At 39.4% G+C, this 26,764-nt stretch overlaps 1 protein-coding gene across 4 annotated transcripts in view; it reads left to right on the top strand.

Annotated features, from left to right (window-relative positions):
• Positions 1-1,348: 1,348 nt before the first annotated feature.
• The window catches only part of SMAD5 (SMAD family member 5), a 29,405-nt gene continuing 3,989 nt past the window's right edge, over positions 1,349-26,764 (top strand). Inside the window, exons 1-7 of one of the 4 annotated variants that reach the window (XM_054217352.1) lie at positions 1,362-1,507; positions 8,199-8,350; positions 19,177-19,784; positions 20,978-21,229; positions 22,405-22,524; positions 23,074-23,295; positions 25,861-26,117. In XM_054217352.1, the coding sequence (XP_054073327.1) occupies positions 19,382-19,784; positions 20,978-21,229; positions 22,405-22,524; positions 23,074-23,295; positions 25,861-26,117 (1,254 nt within the window). In that variant the 5' untranslated portion in view covers positions 1,362-1,507; positions 8,199-8,350; positions 19,177-19,381. Of the gene's footprint in view, positions 1,508-8,198; positions 8,420-9,622; positions 9,788-19,176; positions 19,785-20,977; positions 21,230-22,404; positions 22,525-23,073; positions 23,296-25,860; positions 26,118-26,764 lie in introns of those variants that run through there. The other 3 variants (XM_054217351.1, XM_054217350.1, XM_054217349.1) reach the window with 3 other exon arrangements.

Genomic DNA, 26,764 nt, shown 5'->3' with positions numbered 1-26,764 from the left:
ATTTCCCTCTGCTGTGAAAAGTAACCAGATATTGCCTCTCTGCTGCCTTTCCTTTGAGTAGTTATACCTTCTTAGGAGACCATTACCTCCTTTCCCCTGGCAGATTATCTTCCCTGAGAAAGGTGGGAGTTATCACCAAGAATCTTTTAGAAATACAAGCAGAATACATCAAGAAGAATATTCTTGTCCTCACACTCCAGCTGAACCCTTCAAAGAAACCCAGTAGTGATCTGCAAAGTCTGACTGTCCTTTGACAAGCCACCACTCATCCCTCCCCACCATATGCCGTACAGGAGGTGTCTGAACCTTCCTTGCTACTGTTGGCTCAAATCTTGCTGGATAATTGGAGCTCTGGGACGGGAACTCAAGCTCGCAGTGGGAAGGAGACACAAGGTTTCTCATGAACTAGGGTTTGAGAGGGCTGAACTGCTCATTTAGACACAACCCTAGTCATCTTCATGAAGACCAATGGCTAATGATTAGGCATAATCATAATAATTGCATTATTTTAGTAAGAAATGCTTGGACTCTGCAAGCACCTAATCGCTTGAATTTTATTTTCTGTTTTAAGTGGTTCTTCTAGGGTGTGCAGCTGTCACGCTGTTGCTATTAACTGGACTTTGAAACCTCTATGAGCTCTGTTGTCAACAAGACTAATCAGCTTTTATTGTGTTTAGCTCAGTAGAGTCACAGCGAATGATCTGTCTTTCGCAGACTTACATTCTTATTCATAAATGTTACTCTCTATTTTTTGCCATCTTTGTATATACACGCAGAGTGGCAAAATGTAAATGTAGACGGCCTGGTATGAAGATAATTTGTACTTTATAATCTTATTTTTTACATGAAAAGTGCCATTATCCTAATTAAACTGGCCCATTTTGAGCCGTGTGTGTGTGCATGTGCACACAGACATACCATCTGAATGCCTTATATGTGTGTATATATATTTATATGTGTATATATATCTATTTATATGTATTATACATATATATACACATTTATATCCATTAAATGCATTCAGATTGCGAGTATTCTTTTTGTGTCAAGAGACTTTATGCAAAGAGTCGATACCCTGTGATTGCAGTTGTTCCCATTTTGCAAACTAGACAAATTATTCACCAAAAGGGATCAGCGAGCTCTGGCAAAGCCAGGATTTACCCCGGCAAAGCGCTTTTGATCTACAGATTTGTCTGAAATCAGCACAAAAAGATGGCTGCGTCGCATCGGACCGAAGAGCGTTATTACAGGATGAAGGAAGGCAGCAAAAATAGACTTGACACACAAGTATTGCAGAAAGTTTCTAAAGTGGGAATTTGAATTCTGCGCAGCCGGCGCTGGGTGTGCTGCTGGGTGTGTTACCCGATCCCGTCCCTGCGCTGGGGACCCTCCGCGCAGGGCTCCTCCCCAGCGCCAGCATGAGCCAGAGAGGAACAGAAATTGCTCGGAAAGGAGCCAGTGACAAAATAAAGGGTCGGAAAATGGAGCCGCAGTAATTTTCTGGAAGGTAAAGCTCTGTTCGTTTGTTATTGCTGGTTGTTTTTTTTCTTACGAGAGGCTGCCTGCCGCTTAATTTGTTCAGCTTTGAAGTGCAGTTTTGCAGCAGGGGGAAGGAGATTCGTGGAGATGGCGTCACTTTATAAAAGTTTCCAGATTTTACTGAGCTTCTTGTTTGTTTTTTTTTTTGTTGTTTTTTTTTTTTTTTAAGGAGGGGGGTTGTACTATTTGTAATGCAAGTGGGCGATGTGGCCGAGAGCTAAATATACGCCTGTGAAAACAGAACCCCTGAGATAGCGACACCGATAGCAGAGGCTATTGTTAACTTTTGGGATTCCAATTAAATCCTGCAATGTTAAATATTTATTTAATTACTGGATAGAGAGCAGGAATTCTCTCTGACTACACTAATGGAGTCAGAATAATGCAGTAAGGGAGAGTTTTTTCTCCTGCCCTCCCAATCTGAATAGCTATAGGCAAGCACAGGCTAGAATATGAACATTAAAGGACAAAAAGTTTCAGCTTTGTTTTAGGAGTTATATTTCAGTCGGGTAAGCAAACTATATTGCATGTATTTTTCCGTATCTTCAGCTCAATCCAAACATAACATTCCAAAGGATAAAATCTGTTACAAAATAAAACCGACTTCGTGACAGCTGAACTTCTACGCGGAGTCTAAAAATTATCTAAAAGCGCCTCGAGAATCCTAAATGTCATTCCCAAGATGCGGTGAATTGTAATTAGGGTTGTGAACTATTTTAGTGACAGTGCCTTACATGGGGCCCATCTAAGCAGCTGGAGCATTTATGAACTTTTTATTTTTTCCTTTACTGTGTGACATATGAACTTGTTTAGACAATAACAATCATCCTAATTTGTTTCAGATTTGCAGAAATGTAACCAAAATTGAAAATGTGTTGTTTGCCTTTTGATTTTCCTTCCTGTATTTCCTTTTAAAACATATGTCATAGGGCAGTGCTTAAAGAGTGGAAGAAAACTCATCAGCAATGAAACAGTGAATGAAAAATAACATTTTTTACTATTATGATGAGAAAAAAACCTATTTTGTAATTTTCTCATCTTACTGGCTTCTCAAAAAAGTTTTAATTTTTTTTTTAGAAAATAATCTAGTTCCCTCTTTTCCTAACAAAAAGCAAAGAAAGAAAAATAAAATTTCTGTGGAAATTTTCTAAAGAGAAGCAAATAGCTTGAAACACGCTATCCAAAAACTGCACTACACTATGGCCAAAAGCCCTTTAATTTTATAATAGGCATTATTATGCTTGTATATGCAGATCTTGATATTGTAAAGGAAATTATTAAACCCAACTATTTGGTCAGGAGGGTGGAAAAAAAGTTGTGTCCCTAAGTGTGCCACGAAATTTAAATACAGGCTGTAAAGGCCCAGCGTCTTGTAACTTGGGGACTTTGGCAGAAATACAGCCAGAAGGAGAAAGTCAGGTCCTGTCGGTTCCTACCTGAGAAAGCTGGAGCACTCTGCCTTGCCATCACTAATTGGTTTGTGTTGTGAAATCCCGAGGTGATAAACTGCTGTTAGAAAGTTGGCTTGTGAGTAATCAGGTGTAGGTCTAGCCATTACAACTTGATTTGTTACTCACAGGCTGCGCTGCGCTCATCTGCTGCGTCTTCTCTCGAGATACAGATAAACACAGTGTCCTTTTCACTGGTCTAAGCCAAAAGTATCTGCATAATGAATGGAGAGAGATTTTAGCTATAGGTATTGTTCAGACATACAGAGTGGGATGAATTACCTTTATCGTAATAAGTACAATTATTGTAATAGATTGCTTCTATTTCAAACTGTTCCTTTTTCCTTTCCTTTTATTTATTTCCAGAGGAAATGCTGGAGGATGTGTACCTTTCTTCATTTAAAATTTAAAATGCTGATTTTACTCATAAGCAAAAGTTGCCTTTTTTTTTTATTTTTTTAAATTTCTATTTCAGAGTGTTTATTATATTCCAGCTTCTCCATAGAGTGGGTGTAACCAGGAGAAGAATTTGGCCCATGATGTGAGCTACATTTTCAGTGCTTCCACTATTTAGAGCTCCGTTGGGCTAAAAATAGTTTTCCTGTGGTTTTGGCCATGGAGCCACAAATACAAGTTTTCAGTGCACAGTTATTGTGGATGTTGGTCCCAACTCTTGCTACAAGAAATGGAATTCCAGATCATGACCGTGTCAGCAGATCATTACATTGAGCATGGGGCTGCATGGTAGATCTCCTCATGGTTCCAAAGCGAGAATGTGTCCCACCTAAATGCCAGTCCCTTCCAAAAGGGACCATGGTCAAGAGGCGGCGCTTGGGCTGGGGAGTCAACAGCTCTAGGAAAAATTGGGTCTATGCAGGCGAAAACATTGAAGAATACACCCAGGATGGCTAATGGTGTGGGACGTAAAAAAAGAGGTAGGGAAGGGAGTAAATCTATAAAAAAATTAGACACGATTTTGCTGATGGCTAATTTTGAGCAGAGTTTTCATAGAAGAAAAAAGCTCATAGTGATCACACGGTTGTGGTACGTCGAAGGAAGTTAATCGTGATGTTAGATTCATTCTCTTTCTGTACTACCTTTTCTATCCCACTTCTAGGGTCCAGCTTCTCTGTTGTCTACAGGTATTTGGTCTGGTTGTTGCAGACAGCTTTTAGGAGGCAGGGCCTCTCCTTCTTCTGAGCTTAATAGTGGGTGTCAGTCTCCAGAAAGTGTTCCTGTAATGTGAGGTCATGTTCTGGAAATAGTTGAAAATCACTGATTCAGAAGAATGAGAGTACTGCATGTTTCTGTACTGCTGATGCAATGGTGAAGGCAAGCTGCAGGATGGTCTAGAAAACTAGCAATGCTGGAGGAATATTCAAAGGAATCTTGCCATGTAAAATTCTTTTCTTTATCATTTCCTCTGAGAGAGCGGTGTATTACTTTGTGTTAATCAGCTGGGACATTTTTTCCATTCCTCCGGGAAGGTTTCCACCCCCTGTTCCAAGAAGCAGATCCAATTTGGAAGTACTCTGCCCTGACCAGACCCTGTCCGTAGGTGTCAATGGAAGAGGGTTCACACTCTGATGTGGACTTTGCGACAATTCTCAGGCAAAGGCTTCTCTAATTCATTACTTCTTAATCGTCTTACTCTTCCTGAAGCATCCTTTTCCCCGTCTTAGGATTTTGCCTTTTTTTTAATGTTTTTCAAACCTTTATTTCTTGAATTGATTGTTCAGTTTTGCACCCTTAGTTGTCTCTCGGATCCGTCAAACCAGCTATACCATCCCCAGTATATTCACATTTTTATTCTGTGGAGTGTGAAAAGACACTGTTGAGCTGAACTGACTAAACCTCTACATAATGTCTTTGTGGTACATAGATGTACCAGCGTCCAGTTACACATGTCTCATCTCATTTATTCTTCCAGTCTAGGAAGAAAAGTTTGCAGCTTTAAACTTGCTGGGAAGTATACCTTTGCCCCACCTTTCCCTCCCCTGGTCTACAATTTCATGTTAACGTCTTATATCTGTAGCTTTAGGAAAGAAGACTAATTCTTCTCTCCCTTTCTCTGTACTGCTGTGTGAGTTGAGTCATGCAAGGTACCCAGAAGTGTGGCTGTAACAATAACAGGGGACATAATTTAGTCTCCTAGAATTCAAATCATGAGCGGGTGAGTGTAACTTCACAGGAGCCCACACCACCAAGGGCCTTGTAGATAAACACTTTTAATATATTTCCTCCACACACTAAACATATTTTTTTTTCATTTTTTTTACATATGTGATGCGATGCACACAACGTTTGCATCGCCGCCTCCTTGTGAGGCGGCCACTTACCATCCACTGTGCTTGTTCTCAGCAAGCTGTAAATTGCGGGGTTGTTTCAGAGGACCAAACGGCCAGAGCGAATGCCATCTCCCTTTCCACTTGCTGAACTCTGCTCAAACATAACGCTGTTTTTCTGCCTCAAAAATATATGTAAAGGTATGTATAGTATGTTAGCCCCTCCTTAGCCTTTCCCACCCTGAAACTTCTCAAACAGGGATGGCATGTTCCTCTCTTCACTGCCAAAAAAAAAAAAAAATTCCTTTCTCAGCATTTCCCCCTTCCCCCATTTCTTCTCAGCTGACAGCTGGGAGTGAAACTTTCTTCAGCTTTGCTATCCATTTCCCCCAATTCTGATTGTAACCTATATTTGGCTTAAACCATTCATCCAAGCCATCTTTCACACTACGGGATTTTTTTAAACATAGTTATAAAGTGCTTTGCAAATGTTTAATATGGGTAGAGACATCATAACTGCTTTTTTTTTTTTTTTTTTTAATTTCCCCATCCCCCCCAGCAATTTAGAAACCTGATAGGGAATTAAGTTGAACAATGCAGTCAGTTTAGAAGTCACAGGAAGGCCAAAGTTTCATAATAAAGCAACTTTTTTCAAGACTATTTCCTTATAATTCAAACAATCTATTTGATTTCCAAACTATTAATTTCTAACTAAACAAAAATCTCTTTAAGAAATATAGGGATCATATTCAAAATCTGGAGAGAAAAATCAAAATAATGTAATTTAAGACACTTGTTGAACTTCATGGTTGCTTCTCAACCATGCAAGCAAGGCCCGAAGCAAACTGGTGGTAGTTTTTTCTGTTGATTGTTTTGTACTTTGATCAGACTGGAAGGTTATAGCGAGCTCCAACATAAACATCTACCGTAACGTGGGTTTATGAGAAGGTAGTTTTCTGTCTTTGTTGCCATCAGGCTGCGCGCAAAGGAATGTCAGACAGGTACTTGTACTTTAGTTGACTTTACAAGGCAGGACCAAAAGTATAAACATACGTGCAGTTGTCTCTGCAGACTCTGAATACGCAATTAATAATTAAAACATTCAGGTAAGTAGAAGGTTAGCTAGTCATTTCTCCTTGGGTTATCACAGCTGCATGTCTATGTGTGGGAAAATCTAGGTTTGCCAATGCTAAAAAAGGATTGATGGTTCCATGAGTTGGGAAATTCATGAATTCATGACATCGCATGATTTCTGGAAACTGTGTTCAGGCTGCCTTGAGCCTCTTTGTTGCAAGCCTTTTAATGAACTTGATGTTATTAGAGTGGGCCCATGGGAGCACGGCACTAGGGATTTACGTGATGGAAACCACGTATGAAGTAGACAGTGCTGAAAGTGGTGTTAATTCCTTTGTGATCTTAAGAATATACAGACTTGAATCATTAGATAGCAAACATAATTTGTTCTTTACTCTGTCTTGTTGACAAGGGGATAACTTGACTTTAGACATTTGGTCTTTGGCCATTCAACGTTAATCTGTGACAAAATGGCAAAAGAAAGTGGAAAACTATTTTTCAGCTGGTAGATCCTATTCATTATTACCAAACTCCAAAACAGTCCGTATATTGTACTTAAGAATCACTGCTTTCTGAGGAGTGGTGTGCTGCAACCAACAACCCAAACTTGCCTGCAGTTTTAAATTGAGAACATTTTGGAAAACTTAGTTTTGGAAAACGTACAGTTTTCCTTGTCCTCTCCCATACACTTGCATGCACACCTTCAGCTTTCCTCATCACTGGAACTCTAAAACCTCTGCAGGAGGAAGCACATCAGAGCTCTGTGCTGTAGCTTCATCTGACAACGTACAACTGTTTTGTAACTTCTCAATAAGAGAACATTTTGTTTTTTAGAGACATCACGGCTGGCACATGAACAACACCTAAAATGCCTGCTGCCAATTTGTTGTTTGTTACTTGGTTTATTAATTAAGTTACACAAAAGATTTGGAAAAAGACCAACAAGGGTTTTTTTTGTCCCATATTTTGGACTGCCTGGCCAAAGCAGAACAATTGCTGGTGCAGAGATACATAGGAGTCCCCAAAGGTTAGCTCTGTTCTGTGAACAAACTACACCAAAGCCTTGCTCCTTCACCGCTGTCATGAACTTTAGTAGAGATATCCTGTTGGGCTATTAATTGACCTCTGTATAGATCTGATCAGAGTATACTGGTGCTAAAAACTTCTGTTTACATAAAAAATAACCAAGAGACACGTAGTTTTGAACCAGAAGAAAATTTCTTCCAAGCTCAAATATATTTGAAATTGAAACTTCAGTGTGGCCCACTGGATATTTTTCCCTGTTTCTACAAACTTTACATTGCTTTTTCTTTTTTTTTTTTTTTTGTAGATGTTTTACCCTTAATTTACACAAATAAAACATGAGGTTTCATGTGGTTTCTTTTTAGCTTAACTATATGTGTATTTATACATATACATATATATGTGTATATATAAAATCACTTTTCATTACATTTCCTTGTTTCTAATATTTTTTTTCCATAATGAATCTGTTTGATAGCAAGATTCAGTTGGCATGCCAGATGCTATTGGTATGCCAGATTTTTAACTGCTGCAAGATGGTGTACTTACTTGTCCTACAACAGAGATACAAATTTACAGATTACGATTTTGCCCCGTATATCTGTTCCTACATGATATTTTTGCCAGAGGGAGAAACTCTTCTGTAGGAATTTCTGTAGCGGATCAGACTAGGGTGCAGTTTAGTTCAGTGGTGTGTCTGGAACAGGCTCTGATCGGCCTCCTCTGAGGAACGCAACCTCTGGGTTATGAAGTAATCTTCCTGTAGGAGAAGTTTCCTCTTAGAATCACTTTGTGGGCTGAAGGGTGAATTATTTTCTCCTAATTGCAGATGTCCCTGTTGCCCATATAAAGCTACATTTCTCAATGTCACCAGAGTTTGGGCCTCGACCGTACTTCATGGCAAGCAGTTCCACCTGCTCGTGAACCCAGTGAAGACGAGCAGAGCAGGACGTGGTTCAGCCTTCCACACGTTGCTCTAAGGTACCTTGTCTTTTGTAAGGGAAACAAGGCTTTGCCAGTCCTCCCCTACGATGAGAGGCCTTTGAATGCGTAAGTCATTTTTAAATATTATCGATTTCAGTGGAAGTAAGCACATTCTTCAGATCTAGTGAAACTTTAGGTGTTTGCAGTTCCAAAAATCACTTGTATCTTGAGGGTAATTTAAAAAATTAAAACATTATGACATCAAGTCATAGCATGGAACCCAATTCTTCTTTAATTTACCCTCATATCAATCAATTTACTTGAGTTAAAAATGACAAGAAACAAACAATTACGCCTGCAGTATGCTTAAACAAGGTCAGGTGTCGTCGTGCCACGTTGGAGGTGGTTTGGGCCTGCGACCTCTCTGAAACTTTCTTCTGTGCTGATCAAACAGTAGCTTTGAGGAAACAGTGGTCATTTCCATTTCATGCAATGAGGATAATTGTAAGAAAAGCATGAGTTTTCCCCATACTTGCATTATATACAGTATGAAAGTCCTCACCCATACGGTTCTTTCTAGAGTCATTCCTAACACTGCTAACATATTTTCTGCAAGCTTTACCATGTGGTTTTAGTTAACTAGCCATCTGAAGGACCTCAACTGTCCCTCAGCACTGCAGATAAAACCCAATCAGTGCTGCAAAACAACCCTCAAGCGCAGGGGCCGAGGCCGGTGGGCTGATGTCAGCCTCTTGCGAGATGTGGCACAGGGCACTGAGCAGGAGAGAGTGCTGGATCAATGAGGGTGGTGAAGCACTGGAATAGGTTGCCCAGAGAGCTGGTGGAAGCCCCCTCCCTGGAGGCATTCGAGGCCAGGCTTGATGAGGCTCCAAGCAATCTGATCTGAAGATGTCCCTGCTTACTGCAGGGGGGTTGGACTAGATGACCTTTAAAGATCCCTTCCAACCCAAGACATTCTATGGTTCTATGATCTCAGCCCCTGCATCGGCTCCGTGAGGGCCCTGCATAGGCCTGGTCGGCGGTGTTCCTCCTGAGGGGGCCACCGCAGCGCTCAGCTTGAGGCAACTTTTTCACTCCTCCACCTTGGGGTGAATTACTCTTTCGACAGTAAAGCCGGACGCCTCGCCTTCTTGTTTATTTTACTGTCTTTCTCTGGTATGAGCTCCGAGAGCCCGTCCCACAGGGCCCCCTCATCCCGCCCCGTCCCTTCCCGCCGCGTCCGCTTCCTCCCGCCGCCGCGGCGGGCGCTGCGCATGCGCGGGGCGCAGGAGCCCGCCCGCGCGCTCCCCCCCGCGCACATCCGGGTCCCGGCGCTGGCCCCGCCGGCGCCGCCGCGCCGCTGTCCCCCCTCCGCCGGCTCCCAATAAAGTTTTGTTGCGAGCGGGCGGCCGCGGCCCAGCCGGCGCCTCCAGCCTCACCGACACCCAGCCCCGCTGCCGCCACCGGCGGGGAGGCCGCCTCGCTCCGTGCCGGGTGGGTTGGGGCGGCCCGGGGGGCCGAGGGCGGCGGAGGGGGGGGATGGTGGTGGTGGTGGTGGAGCGGCGTCTCCTCAGCGGCCTCGGGGCGCTGCCGTTCCCGTTTTGGGGAGGGAACGGGCCTTTTCGGGAACTTGGAGGGGTCCAGGCCTCTCCCGGCCGCGCGGGCCCGGCTGTGACTTGGTTTGGGGCGTCCCGGGTCGGGAAGGGGCCGGGGAGCGGCGTGTGGGGGAAGGAGCAGCCCCGGGAGGGGAAGGGGAGCGCGGGCCGGACTGCTAAAACACGCTTCGTGCTGGTAAAAATAAGTCTCTGCACGTAACTGTAGCAGCAAACTGTTGCAACGCTATTAAGAGGCTCGGTGGTTTTTGTTTCTTTTTTTTTTTTTAAAAAAAAAAAAAAAAAAAAGACGAGGAACTCCGCTCTTAGCTGCAGTGAGGCCTGACCGAAGGAAAGGGAGAGAGTAACAAACCCGCACGTTTCAAACCCGTCGGTTCAGAGGCGATGTTTGTTGGGGCACACACACTTTTGTCCACCGTGGCCTTTGGTGCGTGTATCCAAGTCCTGACAGCTGCCTGACAACAGATGGACCGCTTAAGTGATTTAGAATGGCAATTTCTGTTTTCTGCGGGTTGTAAACTTAATAGAGGAAATATGGTCTTGCGGTTAAAAGCACAAGACTGGAAATCAAGTGATCTGTGCTCTCGTCCAGTTGTGTAGTTTCTGATGTGACTTTAAGCTAATTAAATGAAGGTATTTCTCAGTATAACGAGGTAGGGAAGAACCGATTCAGCTGTAATTGTATATTATATTATTGGATAGGTGCAGTAATAGTTGTTGAACCTTTTGCTGGAATCTGTAGGGATTTGGAGATTTTGCTCAGTGAATGACTTGGGCTCTCTGCTTTAAGAAAACCTCCAAGGAATAACTGTCAAAATTTGCATCAGCCTGTAAGTTTTGTTTTGCCAGGGGAAATTAGATTGTCAGTACGTGATGGTTTTAGATGAAATCTCTTGCTGGTTTTCATTCCTTTGTTAATTTCAGGGAATTTACCTTCCACTGGTGGCTTCAAAATACTGAAAACTGAAATGAGCATTTTGTGTTGTATATCTTAGTTATGGAAGCTCTGCACAGAATATCCCTCTGATATTCTGAGGAATCACAGACTTTGAAGAGGAGGTGGGGGGGAAGGTGCAAACACGCTATTGCAGTCATGTGCCCATGCTCATCAAAAGCTGTAATGCTTTATGAAGCTGGCAGCTGGTGGAAGTTAATAGAAGCAGCAAATAACTTAATTGAAGATGTTTCATAATTAGTGTGTTGTAACTTTTGAGAGTGCCCTGTCTGTGTAGGGTGGTGTTGGATTTAATGTCTTAATCCCTACCGTTTGATAGTGGTTTACTCTTACCTCTGATGTTAAAATTTTGTTCACTTAGCCTTGAAGTTGCTGCTAAGTGCTTAATGACACGCACTTTTGCAAAACAAAACAAAACCCCAACAAACCATGTGCTTATTGGGGTATCTGCCTTTGTCAAGCCTGCCTTTTCCTTTCAAATATGGAGAAAATACACTTAAGGAAGGAATTTTCTTTTTTTTCTAAAGAAAACTTTCCTACTGGAAACCCAAGATGGACAGTTGTGATGGAGATGAGAACTAGGAAAGGAGGAAGAGGGGCTTCCTCTGTGTATTTCTTTCTCTTGATGACAAAAGATCACAACAAAAGGGTATGCTGTGTACAGCTGTGGTGGGTGTTTTTTGTTTGAGGTTTGGAGTTTCACCCTCCGATGCAACCTGAAGGAACTATAACTGTGCACCCTGTACTACTTGGTTCTTGTTGTGAAGTCAGATTTTTAATCTTGCACCTTGAGTGGTCACGTCCTGTGCAGAGTTTTCATCTCGACAGAACATTATCTGAGCTGGAAGAAATTATGTCTCAAGATGGAGTGCTTGTGCTCTTTTAAGTGTAGTGCAAGTTTTTGGGTTTATTTGAATGGTCTTTGCAAATTATGTTGTGATCTTTAATATTCCAGGGTATGCTTTTAATTTCAGAAAAATGTCCTCTATATTTTCTTTATAGTTCTCTAAAGAAAACTCTAAAAACTCTTTTGTTGCTCTTGGCTGAATTATATACCTGCAGAAATACTGTTGTGGCAATTCTGTGCAGGTCCCTATTTCTGCCTTCCCTGCCAGTTAAATGTTTCATGTTGATTAAAATGCAACTTTTGTCTATGATAGATACGCTGAGATTAATTTTAATGTGTTAATGTTTCTTCTCTAAAGATCTTTACATGAATGTTTTTTAGTAACAGGTGAGGAGAGCAGTTTGTGCTCAGAAGGAAAAGATTTGTTCTTGTGTGAGCTGACAACACTTTAGATATTTCATGGCTAACGTTGATATAAACAGCTCATTAAAAGCAAGTTGAACAGTAATTTAAGACTTTTGCAGTTATCATTAGTCGTAGTGCAAGCTCCTGCACTGTTTTCTGGAAGCCTTTTTAGCCATGTTCCTGTGACCACGTAGAAAAGTTTGGCTGGCACTTCGGCGTGCTTGACCAGTGTGGGTTGGCAAGGTGCAGGACACAGCCTGCCAAGTCTGTATCCCTACTGACCTACCACCAAGGTTGAGCCTGCCAGGACTGTCATCCTTGACAGAGGATCTTTGTCAGAATCGCTGCCACTGATCCACCAACTATGAGGTAGTGTCTCTGAATTCTGGGTCAGTGGATGTCACAAACTGACAAATTTAGAATACTTTGCCATTCATTCATTCCGTGGAAGGGGGAAAAAAAGCTTGCTGAATTACTATTGTCAGTGTTCCCTCCAAATCCTGTAGCTTTTGTAAACTTGTCACAGTCTTAATGCAATTCAGTTGGAGTGGAAGTGTATACACACACACACATATATACACCTTTATTTTTCTTCCCCTCTTTTAAAGCTTTATGAAGGTCTGTACAGTCCCTGCTTTCAGGTTACACTTTTTGTTGCCAGTTCACATTCCTGTGAGCAGTATTTAGGATCTTATTCTTTAATGAAAAATGAAGGTCTTGCATATGAACATCTAAATATTTGGAAGGCTTTGTCCAGTTTGTTAATTTTTTAACATACTTCAGGGTTTGTGAAAAGTATAAGATGACCTTTATTGTCCCATTTTTTTCTCCAGGTGTAGACTGAGGTCATTCCTAATTGCCCACTTGCCTGTCTGTGTCCACCAGCCTACCGGTGGAGGCATAGGCTTTTGTTTTCATGTTTAGAGAAATGTAGTGATGCTCTTGTATGTAATTTTAATTAAGAAATGGATGCTAACTTGTAGTTATCTGCTGTGCTTAGAATAAATCTTAAATAACCTCAAAAACATGAGACAGTTTCAGGGCTGACTTTCAGATGTGCTGACGACTGTTGATGATGGCATTTTTCAGCATAATGCTTCTGTTGGAAAGTGCCAATTAGCTGAAAGAGAAGTGTGAGAAAATGCACAGTTCTGACAAAACACTTAAGGGAGGGAGATTTTGGTTCTGAGATGGAATTTGTCGTTTTTGAGAACTTGTACAAAAGCTAATTGCTCAGTAATTAGAGTAGTTGCAGAGACCAGGGCCATGTGAGCATTGGATTTTTGTATTCTAAGTGGATGCCTGAAGAAATAGATGCTAACTTTTTTAGGCTTTGGAAGTTTTTGTTTTTTCTCCCTCCCTCTCCACTCCCTTCCATCACAGTTAAATTCAAGTTTTGCCATGATGCAGAACAAATTCAAAACTTTCAATTATTCAGTACCACTTTTTATGAGGTTTTCTTGGCATCAGATGGAAGTGAGCGTGCTTTTGAAATTCTTTCTGACTGGACCTTTTTTGTCATATAAATCATTATCATTTGTATTATTTTTTTTTTTAACAGTGATTTTTGGGAAGACTTAGAAAAACAGAAGCATCACTTTTGCAATCTGAGCTATATGGCTTTTATGATACCAGCTCTTCCATGTACCATGCATTACTTGCTGCTTGTGCTTGGCCTCAGAGATTTTTGTTATGTTTCTTTTAAGAGAGTGCTAGTTAAATACTTCTCAGCTGACAGAGTTATATGCTTCGGGGTTTTTTTTTAAGCTGTGTTAGATGATGTACAGATGTGGAAATGAAAAGAACAAGTATTGTGTGAGAAAGCCATGTTTGAAGTTGTCAATACTTTTTTTGTTTGGAGAGCAGTCATGGTTAGTAAAATTTTTGAAGATACCAGACAATTCTTTTCTGTTCTTGTTTACACGTATTATTAGTTAGAATATATTGCCTTGCAAGGCATGTTTGAAGCAAAGAAATCTAGTGCTAGCATAAAACCATTTATCATAAGTTTTGGTCAACTGGATGTGCATTTGGACATGCAAGCCCAGTTCTGATGAAAATACCAAAAGTTCTTTTTTGGTATCATTCATAAAATCTCCTTTCATCTTTTACTTACCCTTAAGGGAAAGAGGATAAAAAGATGAGTTAAGTCATTGATTGTATTCCCTGAGTAAGATATTGCACAGGATAATTGAGAGAAATTTTTGTTGTTGAAAGGCTATGGCAATGGTAGGGGAAATACGTAGCCCCTTCAAGTTTATTGCTGAAATTCTTTAACCACTCTGTAACTTTAGCGTTTATTTTATCCTTGGTGTGCCTGGAAGAACTATGGAGCCAATGTTTCTTCTATATTTGTCCTCAAGAAAAGGATGTGATGAATGCTGCTGCATGGGACCCTGTACCAGGCTACAATGTAAGGTGTAGACTTGGGAAAATGATAATAAAAGCCAAGCGCAATCCTGCACAATTCCTGTCAGGAAATTTATAAGGAAAGAAGTGCCTTAATAAAACCAGATGAAAATTGATGTGTGAGGCTGTAGTTTTAGGTAGTTCTAAAGAAAATATTGATAACCGAATATAGTGTGATATTCGGTAATATACTGTAATTGAGTTTCTGAGCTTTCTGTGTGAATGTGTAATGTGTTAGTGTGTGTATGGAGTCAAAATATTTGAGCATTTCTAAGTTTGAAGGGGCAATAAAGTTCGGTACAAGAGCTGACTGCAAAACACAGTTCTAACTGCAAGTCTGCAGCAGCTGTAATGAACTACCGATTGTGTAGTTGTAAGTGGTGGTTTGTTTATATTATGAATTTGAGTCTCAAAGCAGCTTCTAATCATGAGCAGTGAAGTTCCTTATTTCAGATTGGGTATGATGCTACAGGAAGCTTTCTTAATTTGCAAACAAGTAAATTAAGCAGGAAAATAATAGTGCTTGTGCGTTTGCAATACAAGCTTAGTATTGGCAGCAGGAATGGACAAGGGCCATGTAGTTGTTACTCGTTTTATTCTTATGCTTGTGAAAAGCATCGTTCATTGCCATGCTGCTTGGGGTGATGGGTTGCTTGGTGAATGGTAATTTAAAATTAGATTTTGCAGGTGGGAAATTAGTTTGGAATCGATGGCAGAACATGTTACATAAAAAATGCATCTCATTAAAATAAATACACCGTACCTAATTTTATATTGATCTGTTCCGCTGTGAGTCCCACTCAGGCCCTTTTAGCCAGAAGATTCCTTGATAGTGAATCAAATTAATCTGGTAAACTTGATAGTTTAATATAGTAGGCTAAGAAAATCTCAGAGGAGGAACGAAAAGGTAGTTGAGTTGCTTAGCGTTTGTGATGGTAGATGAAAGATAGTTTATTTCTTCCATCTTCACAAATTAAATGTGGTTTGTAAGTTCTGCTGTTAATCAACTTTGTTAATATCTAGTTGGCGTGATGAGGTATTAAGAAGGGGTTCAAACAATGGACCTGTTCACACAACTAGTTTCCTTTCATTTGCTGTAGTCATTAACAAGAACTTTAAATGTCTAAATAATGCCTGCCTCAAAGTCTAATTTTGATTCAGCGATTACTGCCTTTTATATTCACCCATTAAAAGCCCCCTCATGCTACCCCATGCAATGCATTGTGCTCATTCTTAAAAGAGCATTTTTTTTTTACAGTAATAACATGTTTTTCAGCCGATGTTCTCTTGTAGCTCAGCTGAAAAGTTATTCAATAAAAGAAGGTAATGGATAATAGAACCTCTGCCTCTTAGGAAAATTTAAGAAAGCTGTTTTTTCTCATGAAAGCTGTTACCAGCTGCGTCTAGAGGTGCAACACTGCGAGTAATTTGTGCAACACTGTGAATGAAAATGTCTCTTTAAAGCATTTGTTTCTGTGCTCAAATCTTACAGTGATGCACTGTTGTACCGCAATCACAGTTCATCACATGCACTTTCAAAGCCTCAGAAAAAATTGATTGTAAATATACATGATCTGCTGAAGCTGTGCCTAGCAGATATCATGATTACTTAGAAACCTTTCAAAAATTAGATGCTGAAATTACGTTAAATGCAAGTAAATGTTCTAAATGTGATTTATGACATTCATTCAGAAATCTTAAAACCCTACAAGAGTTGCAGTTTCTACACTAAAATGTTTGATTTCTAAATAAATGCCTGAACCTACTGCTTTGCGACCTCAAATGGCTTCAAAGAAAGGAATATTTTTAGTCAACAAATAATTCGTGAAGCTTTTTTGATGCTGCCTTGTTTTCTTAAGAAAAAGCAAAAGCTGTAAGCCTTCAGTAGTTTTGCCTCCCAGAATGAACTTCTGAAAGGCCTGTAATGAGATAAATTTGATGTCATTTTTACCTCCCAAAGCCTATCAGTTTGTTGCAGGGTTTCTTTTTTGCCCTTGCTGTTCTTGAACAGGTAAAAATACACTTCAGCAGAAGAGTCTTGAAAGCCTCATGGGTGGCCAGAATGGAATTACAGTAAATGCTATTAAAGTTTTGAACTTCAACAGTCTCATTTTTCGGTGGTTACAGTACAAGCATGTATATGGAAACTTTTTTAAAGAAGTTGAAACAGTTTTGATGCTTCTGGAATACTTGTTCTACTAGGTTTTGCTTTTGTCTATGGGTATTCAGAATAATGTAAAGTTTTTAGAGCTAATTATGCTACTTACTCCAAGCAGATTATTTCTCAAATCATAGTTTATACAACAGTCATTTATCAAAATTCTCTTGGCACTTGCCCTACAAATAATACTTACTGCAAAGCATCATTTTAGTAGAACTGTTCCAGCTTTCTTTGCTTTTAGTTAGCTTGTTTATTCCGTGAGCATACTTGTGGGTAAATGATGTTGAAATGATAACACAACTAGTAAAATTTCATTCTTCGTTGCTGCATGTTACTGTGTGCGAAATACTTTAAAAAAAAAAAAAAAGGGGGGGAAAAAATTATAAATTAACATAGAATAGAATCATAAAGCTGTAAACTTGGTTGCATAATATAGGTAGGACAACTGTAATGGAATAGATCTGAGTGGCAACAGCCAAGAGACATTTCTTGAAATCTCTTATGGGCTCGCCTTAAGTATAGGAATTTCTGGTGCATGTTCTGCCTTGATGATTCTTAAGATTCTTTGAAAGCATAGCTGAGAAACAGAAATAGAACTTTTTAATTGTCTTCTTGCTGGTCTGAGATTCTAGGTGGGTTCATTTCCTTTTTTAGGGGTGTGAGCAACTGCTGATATCTTACAGCTATTGAATGTACGCAAGGCTTGGAAGTTAATTGTGACTGTAAACAGCTTTTACTTTTTAGAACATTAAACTTTTATCCTCAGTAAAAGAATAAATTTAGTCTGTGTTCTTGGCCAAGTTTATCTCCCTTTATGTATTTCCTGTTACTTTGAAGGGTGCAAAGTTTGTCATGTGTAATAGTTCTGGAGAACTAAATTTATACTTAAAGTGCAGACATGTCCTTATTTCTGAAGAAATAAGGGGATACATAATTGTTTTTTTTTTTTTTTCTTTTTCAATGCTCTCTTCTAAGGACTTTTTGAAGCAGTGAGAGACTTTTGTTCCTCTAATTTTTTTTTCATTTTGTTTTTTATGAGAGCTTAGGAAGAAAGATCTTCAGTTTTTCTGTTTGTTTTGCTTTTCCCAATTTTTTCCATATTACTGAAACAAAGCTGAATAATCAAAGTATTGGCAGTGTTATTAAGCTACTGTGTGAAATAAATGGATTTTTTCCTTGTAAAGGACCTTTATAAGTGTGTTTTAGCTTTTTTTTAAACTTACAGTCTTCATTGTAGCCAAGTGTCCTTGAGTCTGTTCCCTCCTTTCCTCACCTTCCACCCCCTCAGTAGAAAATCTGGGATGATTAAATGTAGAATGCTTTGTCTAGAGATATTTGCTGTATCTTTCGCTGGTGATGCTTAGTATATGGGCCTGTTACAAGAAAGTACCCATCCGTGTGTCTGAGTGAGCTTGCAAATGTGCCTAGACACTTAGAAAAGCCTTATCAGATGACTTTTTAGTTAATCAAAGATGGGAGGAAAAAAGATCTCCTTGATTAAAGGTAGCAATCTAAGAGAAGCAACACTTAAATCCTGCATCCCTCCCACCCACACACACCTTTTTCTCTTATGTGCAGATTTGGTGTCTCGGGGTATGTTAGGTGTTCTAATTCACCACGGTTTATCAAAAGTTGAGAGACAATGTTGTTTGGCAGTCTCTGTAGCAAGAAAGGAAGCATCTTTTGTTATTGACATCCTTTCTTTTAGCTCTGCTCTTGCTTTTTGCCAGCTGCTCATTGTCTGTACTTGCTTATTTAGTATTCACAAGGGATTTTACAAGTTCTTATCAGTTCGTTGCCACAGCACATCATTTCCTCTTGTCATCGTTACTCCTTAAATTGGGGGGGGAGGATTTGCATTAGAGCTGGTGAGTGGTAGAAAACACCACCATTCATGAGCCAGTTTGAGCTGCACAGTGTTCTGCTGCTCTCCTTTCTGAGACAGTTTGTAGTAAAGGTCACATTTCTAGTGCTTACTTCGCCATGCCTTCCTCCCCCCTCACCCTGTCTTTTTCTGGGGAAAATAAAACTTTTTTTTTTTTTGCCAAAGGCTAAAAATATCCAGTTCTTCAAATACTCATTTTAAAAGATATAAGGAAGTGCAGCATAAAAATAGCCACAGCTGAAAAGGTTGACCACCTTTCTGAGTGTCTGGGAAGGGGCTGGTTTGAGGTTTTTATTGGGTTTTTCTTTTAAGTGATTTTGTTTTTCTTTTAGTTGTCTACAGTTTCTTCCTCTTTTTTTTTTTTTTTAATACTCTTCAAAAAACATGGGTTACCTAATTGGAGCTCAAGAGCAAGTAGATGGGACCTCTGATCACATTTTACTTTATTTAGCTTTGCGTTGAGGTCCTAGTACTTCTGGGATTTTGTTTTGAAACAGAATCAGGTGCAATGCTAGGGTTGAAACAGGCATTCTTTTAATATGTGCCTTTTTGTTTTACCATATTCTTTACTTGTTTACTAATTACTTGTTAACTTATCTTTCTGATAGAACTAAATTGGAGGAACTGATCATTATTTTTGATGTGAAGACTTCATCGTTGACATCTATATGTTCATTTGTCGGCCTCCAAGAAATAATACAGCTCATCAGTGGCAATAACTGCTTTTGGCATACACTGACACTTATTTGAAAAAACAAATAAAAAAAACCCCAACAGAGAAAACCCAGCAAACCTTTTGAAGACTTGTGTCAAATGACGTCAATGGCCAGTTTGTTCTCCTTTACTAGCCCAGCTGTAAAGCGTCTGTTGGGCTGGAAACAAGGAGATGAAGAGGAAAAATGGGCAGAAAAAGCTGTCGATGCTTTGGTAAAAAAGCTGAAAAAGAAAAAGGGTGCTATGGAAGAACTGGAGAAAGCCTTGAGCAGTCCAGGACAGCCCAGCAAGTGTGTTACTATTCCTCGTTCTTTAGATGGACGACTTCAGGTTTCTCACAGAAAAGGCCTTCCCCATGTAATTTACTGTCGTGTTTGGCGTTGGCCTGATCTACAAAGCCATCATGAGCTGAAGCCATTGGATATTTGTGAATTTCCTTTTGGATCTAAACAGAAGGAAGTCTGCATCAATCCATACCACTACAAGAGGGTGGAGAGCCCAGGTATGTTTGAACACGGCTGTCTAAAAACTGAACAGAATCTCCAGGGACCACCCTTGTTCATTCCCTCCTCCTCCTCCAGTCCTGTATAACAAATTACACTTGTTTTGGGGGAGTATGGAAGAGGAATGTTCAAAGTATATTTTTCTGGTGGGGTTTTGGGGAAGGTGTATTGTCCATTCTGTATTAGCTGTTTTTCTTTGTGGTAAATTACATTTTTCCCACAGATCTTTTAAGCCTGCTACCCTTAAAAGTTTGTGGCAAAATCCTCATTTATAAGAAAATAGGAAAGTAGTAAACAAAAGACTTGGTTCTTTGAGAAACTTGTTTAAAAACCTCAGTCCTTGCAAGAAGGTTGGTAGCCTTCTTTCAGGGGCTCAGTATTTCATCAGTGAGGGACATGAATTGAGGAGATTAAAAAAAAAATAATAATTCTAGGGTGCAGTGTTCCCCACCTGGTTAGCAGACAGCAGAGCTGAACAGAACCAAGAGTGATGATCAGTTAGAGCAATGTACGTACCACATTTGTGTTGGGTAGCAAGTCTGCTGTTAAGGCATGTTGCCATGGGAGAAGGTGAGGGTTGTGGTGATGAGTGGGAGAAATGAATTTCGTTGCTCTGGAAAGTATAGTGAAAATTTGCTTCCGTTGTTCCACAAAACAGTTGTAACTCTGCTGCAACCAGCTGTAGTGCTTAAGTGCTCTGCGGTAGCACTTAAATTCCAGACTCCAGCGCTCTTGAATTTAAAACTCCAGCTTAGCAATATTTGTATGTTGTAATAGAGATTTTGTTTGTCTTCAGTGGAAAGGACTATATGTGACTATAGTAATATAGATTGTATTTCCATTTTTACTGATTTGACTCACATGCAGTGAGTTTTGCACTTCTAAATCAACACTTGGTATGTGCCATGTGTGGACTGTTTGGTTTTATTTTTTTTAAAAAAAGTCTGCTTCTGTTTGCATGAAAGATAAGTGCATTTCTGCTCTGATTTTGAGAGAGTAAAGTTTGAGTCTTCCATGAAGCATAATGTAAAAAAATGAGAGAGGATGGGGCAAAGGCATGACAGATTAATCCCCTACTCCTATTTCCACGCCAGCTAGTGTTGAGGTTTTCATATGAGTGCGTTATTTGTCTCTCTTTCCTTTTATCTCAGTTTTTAATCTAAAACTTTTTTGTTTGTTTTTTTTTTTCTAGTTCTACCTCCAGTGTTAGTGCCTAGACATAGTGAATTCAATCCACAGCACAGTCTACTAGTTCAATTCAGGAACCTAAGCCACAATGAACCACACATGCCACACAACGCAACATTTCCAGATTCTTTCCAGCAGCCCAACAGCACTCCATTTTCCATTTCGCCAAACAGTCCCTATCCACCTTCTCCAGCCAGCAGCACTTACCCAAGCTCCCCAGCTAGCTCTGGACCATCTAGTCCATTTCAGCTACCAGGTAAGTACAGCCTAAATGTCAATTTAATAAAAATAATTGAAATGTCACATGCCGTTGTGACTTACTACCTCAGGGATTTGTGATACTTGCAAGAAATTACTTTTCTATTTGCATTTTAGGGAAGATTCTTTCTAGTTTTGTCACTGGTCAGAGTTAAGTGTTATACTTTTATATTTCCAAATATTTTTTTTGTCACTGATACTATAGTGGTGAGTTATTTTGCACAGCTTCTGTGTAGAATAACTGATACATACTTCAGAAGAATATCTAGCAATGAAAAGAAAGCCAGGTGTAAGAGGCTGAGCAAGAAGTTTATTGATGTCTTTCTCAGCATAAAGATGCTTACATGTGGTATATAACTAGAAAAAAGTAGAGCAATTTTTTGGTAGATACTTAATGTATTTGGGTGAAAATAGGGGAAAAAAATAACAATTGATGGGGCAAAGGAAAGAAGCCTTATTGGTGTGATTTATAAACCCAAGAAATTAACAGATTAAAGAATTTATTTTTCCAGTGGCCTCATCTTTGTTCTTTCTGGCTGCCTAGTGCTGCAGAAAGAGTGTCCATTCAGTGGGGTATCCCTCCTGGATAAGGACTGCGATCACTGGGATGGATGCATTCATGGTATCTGGAGGGAATTTCTGAAATAATGTGTTGGTACGCTGACTACTGTGATGAACAGAAGAGTGAAGAGATACACACTTTTATAATGAACTCGGCCTACAGAAGCAGCAAAAAAACTTGGTTTAGGCCTTTGTTATGCTACGACAAATAAAGTTATTTCTTCTACTACTTCTTTCTTTCTAAACATGGGGAAGAGAGCAGGCAAGAGAGCTAATGATTGTGTGTGGGGGGGGGGGAGGTGGGAACTATAGTCATCTTGCTCAGCTGCAGGAGTGCAGCTGTTAAAGAAAAAAGGCAAAAAAAAAAAAAGCACATCTCTTAAGTTTTCCTCAAGTGTCCAATCTTGTTGTTAGTCCTATAGGTAAGAGTCCAACTATTGAAGGAGGTAACTGTAAAGACAGTTGTCTGGGTTGTCTTCAGGTTACTTTGAAAATGGGTCCAAATGCTTTAACATCTCCTGTTCAAAAGTATTTTTGTGTGTTTACAACTGCAGAATGAATAAATAAATGTTCTAAATTGTTGAGGTTTATTCTTGTATTTTATGTTTGTAGCTGATACTCCGCCTCCTGCATATATGCCCCCTGATGATCAAATGGGGCAGGATAATTCTCAGTCTATGGACACAAGCAATACAATGATCCCTCAAATCATGCCAAATATATCTACCAGAGGTAAGTTGTATAGTATAGTGCAAAATTTACATAGTTTGGCTTCTTAAAACTCATGAGCAAATTGAACGAGTAACTTCAAATGGCTCAGTAAACCTTGTTGGTAAATGGAAGCAGTCCTCCAGGGCAAAGTGGGGCCGTAGCAGAAAGAATTGAGAAATAAAACTTGCCTTGCTTATTTGCATCTCTTGCTTTTAAAGCCTCAGGTGCCATAGTATGGCTTACAATAAGTTGAACTTTTTTCATGTCTCAAAATTAGTCTTTTCTGCTGCCGCTGCCTGCTGTAGGAGTTGTATATGCACAAAGGCCCTGAAAATTGAGTTCAAATTATTTTCTTTAATATCAGGCTTAAAATAGGAAAATAATTATAAAATCAATGGACTAACTAAAATGCATGAAATTAAAAATCATTACGATCTTAACCAGGACTGTTCGTAACTGTTGACTAAGCTTTTAGTTATCTGTTGATATTTTGGAAGGCCTGCTTTACAGCTTTAGATTCAATATTTTAACATGTATGTAAACTGTTATTTACGTTTTGCTTATTTTCAGATGTTCAGCCCGTTGCCTATGAAGAACCCAAACACTGGTGTTCGATTGTGTATTACGAATTAAATAATCGTGTTGGGGAGGCTTTTCATGCATCTTCCACAAGTGTCTTAGTAGATGGGTTTACAGATCCCTCCAATAATAAAAACAGGTTCTGCTTAGGTTTGCTCTCAAATGTTAATCGCAACTCAACAATTGAGAACACTAGACGACATATTGGAAAAGGTAAAGCTTAGTTGTGTTCGCATGATTAAGAAGCTAAGTCCTTGTTTTTATTTCAACTTCTCTATACTGCAACAATGATTAGTCTCAGATAAAAATAGTAGAAGTAATCCACGATATATTATCTACCTCTCCAGTATCTGAAGACAACTTACTTAAGTATAGTTTGATTCTAATTAGTCTAGGAATTGCATACACTTTTCTTTAGCGCTAATTTAAAACATTAAATATTACACCTTCTTTACCAAACTGTATTGTTATGGGGGCTGCTTTGTTATGGTTAATGATAGTCTGTGCGTAAAATTTTGTATTTCATCACCTAGAAACATATTTCAGGACTTCTGATTTCTATGTTATATCTGCTTTTTAAATCAAATACTTCATACCACTTCACAGTATATCAAAGATTTTTTTTTTATGTTGTTGTTCATGCAAGGTATTATGCTGCTGTCTACAGTATGTTCAAATATCTTGCATGAGTTGGCAGCAGGACTTTGAAGTGCTAATGCAAAACTGCAAGGGCTCATTTGTCTGAGTGAATCCATGGGGCGTGTATGTGTGTGGGAGGGATTCCTGGAGACAGCAGGTTTTGCAAGATATTCTAGTTTTCCCCTGCTGTTTGGCTGATAGCACATATAGATGCATGGTTTTCATCTTTGATGGGATGTGCTTGGATTACCTTAAAATGTAGTACCTCCTTTTCCGAATATCTCCTTTTTTTTAACTAAGTCAGTCCTGAGAAGAGAACCCCATTTCTGTTGCGCATATCTAGAGGCCTTTTTAACACCTAAAAGCATTTGGTATAGTTGGTCTTGAGTTGTTTTGGTGTTGTGTTTTGTTGTTGGTTTTTTGGTTTTTTTTTTTTTTTTTTTAAATGAAAGTCTCTGTTGCTTGGAGTACCTCTTCAAGACCTATCCTGTCCCTTATCAGTCTTTTAATTAGAAACTGCTATGAATATAGCAAAATTTTGCAGATTCTCTAGAGACCATGAGATATTATTGATATCTGTTGGAAACTTGGCTCTGCAATTGTCTTGTTCAAGAAAATTTATTGTTACTAAGGGGAACAACTTACTTCTGGGGCATGTGTGGTTTGTCAGGTTCTTTTTGTTTTGAGTTACCCCTTTCGATGCGCATCCACCTAAGGTCAGAAATGTAACAAAGATCCAGCGTCATGTTGTAGAGTAGCATTGACTGCAGTGAGCTTTAAAATGTCTACATCTGTAATACTAATTATTAAACTAAAACTTTGCTTTATGGTGACAGTCCTGAGAACAATTAAGATTGTTTTGGGATAAAATACCATTTATTTATGTCTTTTTTGAAAGGTCTTGGGTTTTTGTCTCCTTGAAGTTACCCAATCCTATTTGCTAAGCTTTTTTCTGGAGAAGTGTTGCATTGCAAGCAAAAGTGACCTGTAATTGTGCATTGGATTGTTTTTGAAGTATCTGTGTTCTTCTCAGACTGTTCTGTTACCCATCTCCCCTCTTCAGAAATCTCTCTGAAGGTCTTTACCCAAAAGAACTTAGGTAGCAAGTGGTGGTCTCTGTCTTTTTTAAATTAATAGGGTTGTGTTGTGATAATGCATTCTTGCCCGCCCCAGATTTTCTGATAGCTGCTTATAGTTGATGAAGCTCCTCTGTGTAGCCTTCATCCTGCCTTAGTCCCAAGTGGCTCTAGCAATGTTCACAACAGTTGCTGCTGTCTGAAAGATTAACTTGCATCTGTTGACTTGCTGCAGCCTCATCTGGCAAACCATGGGATAGTCTGCCGTGGATTCCCAGGGTATTGCAAGGAAGACTTAAACTGAACTGTATCCCAGCCATCTAACAGTGGTGGGTGGGGGAAAGGGAGATCTGGGCGAAGGAAGGTATCTCAACTGAAGTAGCAGTGAGAATCTGTATTTGGGTACTGAAAGGATCAGCAGCTTTCACATATTAAGTTTTAGTTAGTAAGTGTGTTATACAGGCTTCAGAACATAAAGGGAGGATAGGACTTACAGTGCTATTCAGTACACAGTTGAATCCAGGGAGATGTTGATAAATCTGGGGGCACTGTTGATTTTAAGGTCTGTAAAGCCTGATGGTATTTAAATTGTGCAACTAATTGGTCTTACGTCTCTTTTTGCTTGATAAAAATACATTGAAAATCAGAGCAGACTACGGATATACTTTCTCATTCACGTCTGTCAATGCCTCTTCTCCCAGGATGCACTTATTTCTGTTGGAATTGCCATAGACAGAAGCTACCAGTCTTATAAAACTGGAGTTTTATAAAACTGGAGTTTTAAAATCCATGTAAGTTCTCTAGGAGAATAGATTGAAATAACTGTTGATGTCTGTAAGTATTCTCATTCTAATCTGTAATTGATGAGAGAAGGACATCTAGTGGCTGATGTATAACGATGCCCACTGTATTTTGAAATGAGAAAGTATGTTATAGTGTGGGCAAAAGAGCTTTTCTGACCTCAAACAGAAAATTTGCTGTCTCTGATTTCAAGGGGATTGTATTAAGTACTGTATTTTCGGAAATAAAAGTAATTTGAAACGGTTTTATCTTTGTTTTCAAGGAGTTCATCTCTACTATGTTGGTGGGGAAGTCTATGCTGAGTGTTTAAGTGATAGCAGCATATTTGTACAGAGCAGGAACTGCAACTACCACCACGGCTTCCATCCGACAACTGTATGCAAGATTCCTAGTGGATGCAGTCTGAAAATTTTTAACAATCAGGAGTTTGCTCAGCTTTTAGCTCAGTCTGTCAACCATGGATTTGAAGCAGTATATGAGCTCACCAAAATGTGCACCATTCGAATGAGTTTTGTAAAGGTAAACAAATTATTTTGAGGGCATTTAAATTTATTGTGGATTTGTATTCAGCAGTAATTACATAGCACTGTAAGAATGTGGCAAAGCTATTGTGATCTGATGTGGTTCTTATCGATGATAAGTACGCTGAAACTGGTTAATTTGGGGAGAAGGAAATCTATGCAAGAAAGGAAAAGCACAGATTGCTGTATTGAATGTTGGCTATGTATTTAGTTACTTCAGGACAGGGATTTAATCATTGTGGTTGCTATGATTTTATTAAAGAAGATTTGAGCTCATGCTCTAAATACAAAGGAACAAACAAGACCACTAAAAGAATGTGAGAGGATAAGCGATTGCAGAAAAAATTGCAACTCCTTCAAAGATATTAATAGTGGGTTTAAAAAAATTGATTATGGAAAAAAGACATGATTTGAATTTCTGAAATCACACTGTGCTGTTACTCTCACAGTATTGTTTTCTCAACATTGTTAAATCAAGATGCGCTCCATTTCAGATTTTGCATGGCGTCTAGACTTGGGCCTTCCAGGGGTTTTTAGCATCTTGTCCAAAAGATGTCTTGTTTTTTTGTCAATTGTGGTAAATACTGCTCAGTTTGAGAGTGTGGAGGGTAGGAGGAGGGAGAAACAGAAGAGAGATGTGGCTGT

The sequence above is a fragment of the Rissa tridactyla genome, chromosome 11, assembly GCF_028500815.1.
Source record: "Rissa tridactyla isolate bRisTri1 chromosome 11, bRisTri1.patW.cur.20221130, whole genome shotgun sequence".
Classification (NCBI taxonomy): Eukaryota; Metazoa; Chordata; class Aves; order Charadriiformes; family Laridae; genus Rissa; species Rissa tridactyla.
This window is presented reverse-complemented; position numbering and strand designations above follow the sequence as displayed.